An 11481-nucleotide genomic window follows, 5' to 3' on the forward strand; every position below is an offset into this window, starting at 1 on the left:
CTGATTTCTTCAATCTAATGATAAGGAAAACACAAAATAACATATGTATGACATGAATTATGGAGAAGGGATTAAACAAGTGTATACGTCTTCCCACTCCTTTTCAGACATGTAAAAAAAAAATCTGTTCATATTTCTATGCTTTCTAGGTGTGTAATTTTATTTTCTGTACGACACTTTCTGTATTCATTTTGACATGTTAAATAAAAAATCTAAATCTAAAATAATTGCATAGATAGTAGACACAAAAGTAACTTTACTTTTATTTTGTTGCATCACCATAGCAACACATGCATGCTCCATCCACCGTACAGCTACAGCGAGTGTGACTGGTCTGACCTGCATGTACACATGAGCTTTATGACATTTAATCCGTTACGTATTCATCGTCAGCGTGATGAACTCAGCGATGTGTTGTTGAACCGTTGATCGGTCCTTGCAGGGCTCACGGTTGTTTCTGCAGCCGTCTCAACGAGCTTCATTTAGATATTACCATGACACTCCTGCATTAGAGCAACGGCAGCGCTATGAAGTTTGCTAAATTATTCAACACTGCCCCGTTTCAAAAAACTACCATGAAAGATTAATGAACGTGCAGCAAACCTTGTAGCGTTGTGTGTTTGTGATGTTTCTGTGTGACGGGCTTTATTTATCAGTTTCACGGTGATGATCGATGACCGGCCTGACAGCGTCGGCCGAGTTAAACGGTTTGATACCGCCATCCGTCTTCAGTGTGGACCTGTTGTGTTGAGTCCGGCAGTGAAAACTACAGATACTCAAAAGGTCTCATCTGGTTTTCCTCTTCAGCAAACCCCTTAAACTTTTCTGCAACATTTTTCAGATCAGATAATTAAAACTGTTTGGGACAAGCTGTGCCGTCTGTGATTGTGCACAGAATCTGATTAAAGGCAGCTTTATTTCTCTTTTCTTTCTACAAGAACACTTTTGATAGCAGTAAATAAAAAATTAAAAAGACCAGAAGGAGAATCACAGAATCCCTTAGCATTGAGGGAGAAGTTTTTACTTAGTTTTGCAGTTACTAGCGACAACAGTTTGTTGTTATGAGGACCTTCAATGTATTCCTGTATGTTAACGCCACTTCCATGCTGCTCAGAGGAGACACTTTGATTGTGGCTCGTCAACTTAAAATATATAATTAAGACTAGAAATTGCCAATTATTTTATGTACAATTATTTATTTATTTACCATTTGAAGTGTGTTTTTATGCAAATAAAGTAAAAGGTAAACATTAAGAATGTTTTACTTTGGGACAGTTTAAATAAGTCGGCCACAAACAGAGCTGCTGTTCCAGTAAATAAATAATAAATATTTAAAAATGTCCAGATATTTTAAAGTAAATAAGATAATGTACTTGTAAATTGTGTTTTCCAGTGTTCTAATGAGTTGGTACAGTATCTTTATCAAAGTATAGAGGTGTGTTTTTGTTTTTTTACTATTGTTTGTACTTCAGTCTTGTATTAGCAACTGTTGCTATGAAGCTTGATTTGCTACGGCGTCTGTGCTAACCCCCCCGGGTCCTGCGTGTTGTCAGCGCGGTCACGTGCAGAGCCCCAGTGCAGTGTGGGAAAACGCAGAGGACTGAACAGAAGGGCCGGGGTCGCCTACTGAGTTTGACCTTGATGTTGCTGCCGCCGCCGTTTCTTTCTCCGTCTCTGATCGAGGCATTAAGAACACATGCTGATGTAGTTTCACGGCTCCTTCTGCCGCCGGTGGAAATCAATGGCTGAGCTTTGTGTCTGATCTCTTCCCCTGCAGGCCTGAGTAGGATTTAGTGAGGCGATCTGCGTTCTCTCATCTGCGTTTCACCTTTCTAGAAAGCTGTTGCGACACATGAGAACACGTGAAGTTTTGCTCCACCGGGACTCCTCGGCGAGTCCAGCCTGTGATCCTCACGCTTTCTTTCCTCCCCGGCAGCCCTGCCATCTGTCGCTCTGGTCCCGGCTGGGGTTTTGGCACCAGCCGGCACTCGAGTGAAAACACGCGTTTGACAGTTGTCATAAACGTGCCTTGAGTAACAGCCTCACCATGAAGCCATTTAATGATCCAAGCACACAGTGTGAACACCCGAGATGGAAAACACATTTTCGTCACCTTTTTTTCCTTCTTTATAGTGAGAGAGGGGGGGGGGGGGGGGTTATGGCAGGACACACTTTAATGCAACGTTGTGTTCGTTCATCAGCCCTCGGCGAGCGAAGGCCGGACGGGCGACAACCACGAGGAGAGAGACAGGCTGCGGCGAGTGCTCAAACAGATGGGAAGAATCAAGTGTCCCAGTGAGGTACGCTTCCTTTTGTACAACCTCCTCCTCCTCCTCCTCCTCCTCCTCCTCCTCTGGATTGTGTTTCTCCCTTTTCCTCTGGCTCTTCTTTTTCTGCCTCAACCCCCCTCCTTTTTTCCCTTTTATGCCTTGTACTTGACATGTTGCCCAAAACCGCATCAACACTCTGCTTCCCATTACTCACACTACAGAGCAACAGGCAGAGAGGAAGACAAAAGAGCTGCAAAAAAACTCCCCTTAAAAAAAGACTGCGTGACGTGTCCTCACACTGAAAAATTAGCATTTTCCTGACGTTTCTTCTTTTTTTTTAAACAACAAAATATTGACAAACTGCAGTAATGCTGTTGCATTATGCTTCCTTAACCAATTTCCTGCTTTAATGAGTGTTTTCATTCTGTCTCGTTTCTGTCACTGGCTGCACACCATTTAACACACACACACACACACACACACACACACACACACACACACACACACACACACACACACACACACACACACACACACACACACACACACACACACACACACACACACACACACACACACAGGGCTGTTCGGCCCACTTCTCCAGCCTGATGGGCTACCAGTACCACCAGAAACGTTGTGGGAGAGAGTTCTCCGACGATGTGAAGCCTGTGTTTCTGTGCCAGCACTGTGGGAAAACCTACCACTCCAAGGCTGGCAGGGATTACCACGTGCGTACCGAACACTCGCCGACTATCGCCACCGCCATGCCAGCCGCCGCCACCGCCGCCCTCAACAACAACAACAACAAGGACATCATCACTGACACCAACAACAACACCGGCAAAGAGAGGGTAAGATCCCGCCGGACAAGATCTCATGAACAAATTAGTGGACCAAATATGTTTCCATGAGTGATGCACCTAATTTCTCTACTCTATGTAAAATGATATGTTATTATACTACTTACTATACTATAATATATACTTACTGTCATATAGTTTATATAACGGAACTAATGTTGCTACAGCAACTGTAACATTGTAACACAGAGCAGTTAATGTGTTGTTGCCTTGGTTACGGAAGATGCTTTTCATATGCCGGTTGTTTAGATGTTTGCGCTGTCATTAAAGTAAATATAAACGGATCAAGCCGACCCTCGATCATGTTACACTTACTATAACTGGCCAAACTTGACAAACATTCTCCACTCAAAGAAGTGTACTTCTGCCCCCCCAGGTGGTCTCTGCGGAGGCTCCATCATTAGGCAAGAAGGATCAAAGCCAGGCTGAGAGGACGAACTGGCAAGAGAAAGCACCGAGCGGCCAGCCCAAGGACAAGGAACGAGACGCCAGGGACAAGGACAAGGAGAGGGAGCGAGTCAAAGAAAAGGCGCCGCAGGCCGCGAGCCAGGGGGACGACTTTGAACGGACCCCCAGTGGCAGAGTGAGGCGCCGCTCGGCTCAGGTGGCCGTGTTTCACCTGCAGGAGATAGCGGAGGACGAGCTGGCCAAAGACTGGGGCACCAAGCGCCGCATCAAGGACGACCTGGTGCCCGACAGCAAGAGGGTGAGGACGCACTGAGCACACATGACCCACATCCCCCACACATTAACGTGTCACATCCTGTAGTCGGGTTTCATTTGGTCTGGATCAACAGCTAACAGAAATGTGCATTGTTGCATTTTCGTCCAGCTCCTGTTCACGCTGATGAAGTGTTACAGACTGACGGGTAAATAAGGAAGAAATAACTGTTTTATGAGATAATTAGTGTTATTAGACTGTAGATGAAAAGCGTGTAGCAGACAGGGCTAAAGAAAAGCCCTGGTGTAAACGCTGGAGAGTGCACATTAATCTGAATATTTCTAATATAGTTAATAAACTAAAATATTTATGTTATTAGTTTTACTGAATGCATCATAATGTAACAGAAGCTCCCTACGTCACTCACAATCATGGGTCCTTTGTGCCAATCTCCTCATCCTGTATTTGTTATTGAATATCAGCTGAAAACAATCATCAATAAAACTGTTTTCACGGTATGATGTTTAAGCGGCGCAATAAATCATTAATAATTTACATTGCCGCCATCTGTTTCTGGTTTCCATGACTATGACACGTGGCAGCATCACGACTATGAAGCACAATCAGGTTTTCCATGCTGCCACGCATCAACGGCAAATAAAAACACACACACTCACACACACTCACACGTTACACCACCGGGACACTGATGTGGATGTTCTCTGTCCCCGTAGCTAAACTACACCCGTCCTGGTCTCCCCAACTTCAGCCCAGAGCTGTTGGAGACCTGGAAGACCCAAGTCAAGGAGAAGGGCTTCATCTGCTGCATCAACGAAGTAAGAGGATTCAAGAGATCTGTCTTAATGTTGAACACTTGGTTTGTCATATTCAGGCTGTTTTCATTGTATTTCTGTTTTTGTCTCAGAACTGTGAAGCCGTCTATTCCAGTGTGTCAGGACTAAAAGCTCACCTTGCCAACTGCAGCCAGGTATCAACACTCACCTGGAGTCTCATTACATTAGTCTCTATGGATGCTGTAGTAAAAATAACACACGCACACACACACACACACACACACACACTCGAGTTCATAGCCAGGTCAGGACTGTTTGTGCTCACGTCGTTAACTTCTGTTTTTTGTTTAGTCGGTCTTCTGTAAAGTGCTTTGCCTCTGCAGCCTGCTTGTCCCGCTGACTGACAAATAAAATAGTAGAAGAATTGCAAAAGACATGTAACATCTAAATATTAGTAATATAGAAGAGGCGTAAAGGTTGTTACCGGGAATATATTGGCAAATCTGTATACAAAAAAATGTAAATATCGTCACAAGCGACTGTGTAGTAGAGAAGTGAAAAATAGAGACTTAAAAAATACAGGAAGTAACATAATTTAAAAAAACAGGTCCACACAATGTTGATGATGCTGATGATAATTCCTTTGAGGTTAATACGTGTATATATACTGTGTGTTGCAGAGCGGTGGAGAACTGGGAAAGTACACCTGTCTGATCTGTCAGAAGGAGTTTAGCTCAGAGAGCGGTGTGAAGTACCACATCAGCAAGACGCACTCACAGGTGGGTCGGTCCGGTTAGCCTCTGCATTATTTAGATCATTTAAAGAACGCAGCATTCTTCATTTCCGTTAACATGCAGTAAAACTCTGCTGAGGAGTTGCATGCATAGATCTAGACAAACAAACCTGAACTTATGGGAACTAATTAACACAGATTAAGTGAAACAGGAGTGGAACAGCAGAGGTGTCAACGTTCTATAATCCAGTAGAAGTACATATAGTTGTTTGGTAAAAGTATTCGTATTGATTTAACTTCTTTAGTCAAGTAAAAGTGAAAAGGTACAAGCTCTGAAATGCGTGAGTAGAAGTTTTTTTGCAAGGCTAACTGAATCTGGCGTCATTTATTAAAACAAATATTAGACTTTTACACTGATCTGTAGCATTAGCTTCCATATTTATCTATTAAATCACTGTTGAATCTTTAAATTAAAAAATGTGGATATTTTAGTCAATGAGTGCAGTTAGTGACAACATGGGCTCCATGGTAGCTGTGACATCATGACGGTGTAGCAGCAGGGGGTGGGGCTTAGCGACGGCCCAGTAATGAGCGCTCTTGACTGTGTGTTTGTGTGTTTTTATGACCTTAGAACTGGTTCCGTGCAGCCGCCACTCAAGTGGTCTCCGGTACGAAGAGTAAAGCGCCAGAGAACGTGAACGGGATCCAAGTCGAGGTGAGGAACGGCGCCACCACTGGTAAGAAGAGGGGCCGCAAGCCCAAGGAGCGCCCGCCCATGGTCTCGCCTCTCCAAACTAACACTGAAGCACCACCCACGACACAAAAGTCAACCCCTGCTGCCGTGACCCCGTCACAGTCCCCCACCCGGATCCCCGACCCAACGGACAGCGCTATTTCAGGCCAAAACAGACAGCCAATCCCCTCCGCCGCCAGACGGAGCAAACCCTAGAGGCCGTCGCTGTCCCAGGACGCTAACTGTACAATGTGGCGCCAGGAAGCTAAAAGACCTTTCTAGCTCCACAAGGACTCGGCAGCGAGAAGACCCCCGACCCCTTAACAAGTCAACCATTTAGTACGGACCTTTTGGAAACACACAGTGGTCCATGTTAGAAACGGCGCTCGAGTTACAGCAGTGCTTTATTTCTCCATTCCACCTTCGTCTCCTTTTCAAGGCGCACATTTTGGTTTTCTGTCGTCACAGCAGGGGTGCCGGTCGTTTCATGACGGATCCCGACTTCTACACGGAGAGCGTTTTTTCAGAGATCATGTCCCCAATGAACGCAGAGGAAACTGCGATATTCATGTTGTGTTTGAGAGGTTTTAAAAAGGATATTCTATTAGCATGGTGAAGTCATTTAATGATAGCTAGTGTTTTCACATTTGTTTTTCCACATATATACTGTACTGTGTACATAAACAATATCTATATCTATATATATCTATATACTCAAAGCAATGATGCCATTTGTCATTTTAAAGCCTGACACGTCCAATCGGATCATGAGCAGTCAGATTTAAATTTATTTTTTGCAGTGTGTGCTGTTAGTGCAATGTTGTTTTGAACCTGATTTTCTTATTTTCTTTTTTTCTGGTTTTACTTCTTTTTTTTTATTTTTTTCATGTTACAAGTAAGCAAATGTCATATAAGCTAAAATGTCGGTCAGTTGTTACTCATATTCCGCTCGGTTTGTTTTCATCTGCATCACGTGACGATGAAGAGGTATTTTGATGACCGTAATGAAGTGTCAAAAGATTATTTCTATAATTCTTTTACACTGAAGTCGATGAGCAGAATATGTAAAAACAAACAAAAAAATTAGAATAAGTGACTTAGATTTTCATCGGTAAGGTGTACTTTAATACTTAATATGGCATTGTTTAACTGATTTAAACTAAACAAACTTGAAGAATTCTGTCTAAAATAGGACGGTGGCAAAGCTAAGTGTTGGACGGAGGGATGAATTGTGTGTGTGAAGCTTGTTGCACCATTGCAGCACAATCAAAGGATGCGACACCATTTAAGAAAAATAAAAAAAGGAGGGCCATATTTTTGGCTGCACCTTTAGCTTGAATCAAAGAGTTGAGGAGAGAATTAAAAAGAAAAATATCTTTTATAGAGAGAGGTTGAGGGGAAATAATCTTTTATTAAACAGGAAAAATAATAATTTGCAAATGAAGATTCACTTATAAAAAGGATGTTTATGAATTAATTCCTGGATGCTCAAAGTTATCGCCTTGCACTTTAACCCTTGAACCCCCTCTCGCTCCCCTCTTGTATATTTGCACTGCAGGCCGTCGGAGCAGGATTATTTTACTCTGGCGAATGATTAAACGAAAAAAGGAAACGTAACTAAATTTGTCTTGACGTCGGGTAATGTGCAGCACGCTCGACTCTTTCTAGACGGCATCTGCAACGATTATGACTCGCCACACAAAGCCATAACGGGTCTTGTTGAATTTTAAAAGCTGCTCTGCCACTTAGTTAGTTTAGCTTCAGATTTTACAAAAAAGTAATTCTAAAAAATGTGTGCAATCAGAGAATATTTTCACTTTAACACGTTTAAAGTACTTGAATCCACACTTATATCACCGATTTGAGCAAATGGGAAACTTAATGTTTGATTAATCTATGTCCATAAAAATTGCTCATTTAAATATATAATAAAAAAAGACAAAGATATCATAAATCTATTTTATATTCTCAAGTGTGTTACCCATGTAGCAATCTGATAGCTTTGGATGAGGTAGTGATGTGGGGATGTTCTGGTGAGATAACGAGGGTGCTTTACTTGCCAGTCTACCTTAAGGACCTGAACTCAGCGAGTCCGCTGATCCACCCCGCCCTCTTCTCCTTTACTGGCAAGTCTTCCTAACATTGCACCGACAAAAACTGTCATTAAAAAAAAAAATGGAGCACAGACGTCAGCGGAGCGTTTTCACCAACATTGAAGTGGAAAACTTTATATTGTAAAGCAAAGATTTGAGCTGAATTCCTCCATCCTTAATCAACCGATGGAGTCTATTCGGGTGGGGTGATTATGCATGAGTCCATCTCTGTTGGCGGGATGGACCTTTTATCTTCTATCCAGGTTCAACTGAAGGAAGGGATGAGTTAGACAAGCACTGATCGGTCCTCGGACCCTTTTTTCAGATTTGAGTTGTCCCGAGGCCCGTGCTGCGAAGCGGGTTCAACATACCGGGGTTTCTTAGGTAGCTGACCCAAACGATCCGGCCAAACAGCCCTACGACGGCATCGATCATCTCCGTGGGTCGACACAAACACCGTCAGCACAGCGGCATAATAGTGGACAAACACGGAAAGCTGGCAATCAATCACAGACTGTGCAGAGGCATAAATTCATTGATTTATTGATTAGCAAGTAGATCTGACTGCAATTACGTTTGTGTGTTCCACTAAATGAATGTGTTGCTTAGAAAATATAAGAGACTTAATGTATTCTCTTGGGAAAACTATTGCACACAGGACAGCCTTTTTCTTTCAGCCGTGCCACCGGTGGTGTGAAACTAACTCTAAACAAATAAATAGCATGAACATGAAGACATAATTGAAGGTGGTAAGAAGACTTCCACACAGCAGAAATAAAAGCAGCCGTATGAGGCAGCGATATGTTAAGCCCATTCTTTTATGAACTCACAGATTCTACAAGTTTTTGCCAGCTGATCGTTTGGATCCTTCACAGCCCAACTCATCCCAAGATTCATTGAGCGCTGGTGAGGATTGGATTTTAAAATGGCGTCACTGGCACACAATGAATCTTGGGATAAGTTGGGCGCTGTGAAGGATCTACTAGTTGGATCCTCTGAATCAGAAATACATTCCTGGGCTGGATCCATCTGGAGTCTTTGAAATGTGACAACCTTGTCGCAGCCTCTGTGATGCATTCGGTCTACAATTGACGCCCCCTAAGGATGACAGCTAGTATTACACAAATGTGGAGAAGTCTAAAGCCCAAGTTATGCTTCCGCGTCGACACAACGCAAGGGGGCTTGCGGACCCCTTACGTCCTTGCGGACCCCCCTTACGTCCAACGCAAGGGCCTGACGTGCACCTCCCAAAAATCCTAGACGCACGTCGAGGCGATGCAACGCCAACGCAGCGGCATTGGCTGTGATTGGTCCGCTAACTACATCCGCTGGAGACCGCTTTCCGGTTTCCACTCATAAACACCGCCATTTAAACTTTTAATAGGCTACTTTTATTGTTTGCACCTTGTCGCTTTTGCACAAAGAAATAAAACACCAAGTTCTGAAAAATTGTGGATGTTTAAAGCCGGAAAGTAAACAAATAGGCTATAACGAGGCTAACGACGATATACGTCAAGAGTCTCGGTCGGTCGGTCAGTCTTTACAAAAAACATAGCCCTTTTACCGGTGTGGCATTGAATTGCATTTCGACACGTAAACCCAACGCAGAACCATCACGGTCTCCAAGCAACTGTGTGGCCATTGCGTGGCCATTGCGTGATCACTACGCGGAAGCATAACCGAGGCTTTAGTCGTCATCCAGGCTTAAAGAAACAGTTTAAACCACCAAATGCTAAAAGAACAGGTGTAGACCGCGAAGGACGCTGGATAGGGAGACGCTGATTGTCTCACAATCCTTGCACACATGCTCTGATTGGTCAGTAGGCGGTGCTTTAACTTATGCTCCAGACAAGGAGCATTAGTTACCATGGCGATCGACCCCGGTAAGAAGTGAACTGGCGTCACAGGACTAAAAACCCTGAAGTTAAACCCAAAGTTACCTCTCTAACCCCAAATCCTGCTTCGTGGTACAGGCCTCCGACCTTGTGTGTGTGTGTGTGTGTGTGTGTGTGTGTGTGTGTGTGTGTGTGTGTACACAAACAGTTAGCACCTTTGTAATGACTGGATGTCAGAAATGGTAACACTTTTTGGTTGAGTGTTATGCTGTGGCACAGAATCAGTTCATCAGCTGCTTGTTCCTCGTTTCATTGATAACGTCACATTGACTGTGTTTACCTGACAAGCTTCGGTGTTGCAATATTGATAGTTAGGCACTGCTTTTAACAGTGGGTATTTTATATTTTATCACACCCTTTACTATCCGTCTTCCTACGATGTGGAACACATATCTATCCCGCAGTGTGAGCTAACTGCAACGATGTTTAGAGAGTACAGCAATACACCATATTTAGCTGGGTTTTGTTGGCTTGCTGATATTTTGATATTGATGTGTCTTCTCAAAATTGTATGGCTTTTTTTCTCTCAACTCCCCTCTACTTTTATGTTTGCTTTGAAAAAACGCTTTTTACACATTATGAAATAAAAAAAATATATAAAAATATATATAAAAAAAAATTTGTAGACCACAAAGAACATTGTAGGCCTATATGTCGGCATACACTGTTATTTTATCCATTTCTGATGACGCACATGAATTGGGCTTTTTTTTTTCCAGCACACGATGACAAACACATTGAGAGAGTCCTTTATTATTAATCTACTCATTATGGGACAACAAGGCATATGTACGTGTGTTTGTTTCTGTATTTAGTGCACTTACTATACCATGAAATAGGCTTGAAATAGGAGTGTCGTTGGAGCTTTCTAGTTACCCTGACTGTGTGTGGTGTGACTTTTTTGTACCCGGGGGAAACAGCAGGCTCAAGTGTCTTCCCTTTTGTCAGCGATGTTGTTTCCAAACCCCCCCCCCAAGGTTAATCCTTTAAAAAAAATAAAGCCCTTAGACAGCCTGAGAGTTCAACCCTTTTATTTGGACAACAGCGGTTCCTTTTATATGCTACCTACTTCACATGCAGGAAAATGGCGCCCGCCTCCGTCGTCGGGGGCCATTGTGATGAAAGAGTTTTAAGAGATGATGTTGTGGCTCATAACTGGTTATGATATATAGGTAATGGATGAAATGAGACTAACGGTGTATTAAAAAGATTTCCATATCTGAAATAAAGCTGTATAGAACCTAACATAAGGAGGCGTCAACACCTCCTTTGAGTTTTTCTCCCAAACTTGTTGTATTACCTGTGCATTAGTATCCCTCAACTAATTAATAAAAGTTTGTTGACTATTATTGTGTCGACTTTTAATTAAGCTTTGATGACTGGATGTACTGGGCTTTTCTCGCAGTGGACATTTTGTCTCATAAGATTAATATGGAGGAGAA

The 11481-nt window shown here is 42.9% G+C and overlaps 1 protein-coding gene across 4 annotated transcripts in view; it reads left to right on the forward strand.

Moving 5' to 3' along the window:
• The window catches only part of znf512b (zinc finger protein 512B), a 34845-nt gene extending 23463 nt beyond the window's left edge, over positions 1–11382 (forward strand). For all 4 annotated transcript variants that reach the window (XM_084015475.1, XM_084015477.1, XM_084015476.1 and 1 more), the window contains 7 exons: positions 2202–2300; positions 2852–3121; positions 3507–3836; positions 4526–4627; positions 4717–4779; positions 5266–5364; positions 5950–11382. In XM_084015475.1, coding sequence (XP_083871601.1) covers positions 2202–2300; positions 2852–3121; positions 3507–3836; positions 4526–4627; positions 4717–4779; positions 5266–5364; positions 5950–6267 — 1281 coding nt within the window. In that variant the 3' untranslated portion in view covers positions 6268–11382. The remainder of the gene's footprint in view (positions 1–2201; positions 2301–2851; positions 3122–3506; positions 3837–4525; positions 4628–4716; positions 4780–5265; positions 5365–5949) is intronic.
• The last annotated feature ends 99 nt before the right edge of the window (positions 11383–11481 follow it).

Source organism: Eutrigla gurnardus, assembly GCF_963514095.1.
Source record: "Eutrigla gurnardus genome assembly, chromosome: 8".
Taxonomy (NCBI): Eukaryota; Metazoa; Chordata; class Actinopteri; order Perciformes; family Triglidae; genus Eutrigla; species Eutrigla gurnardus.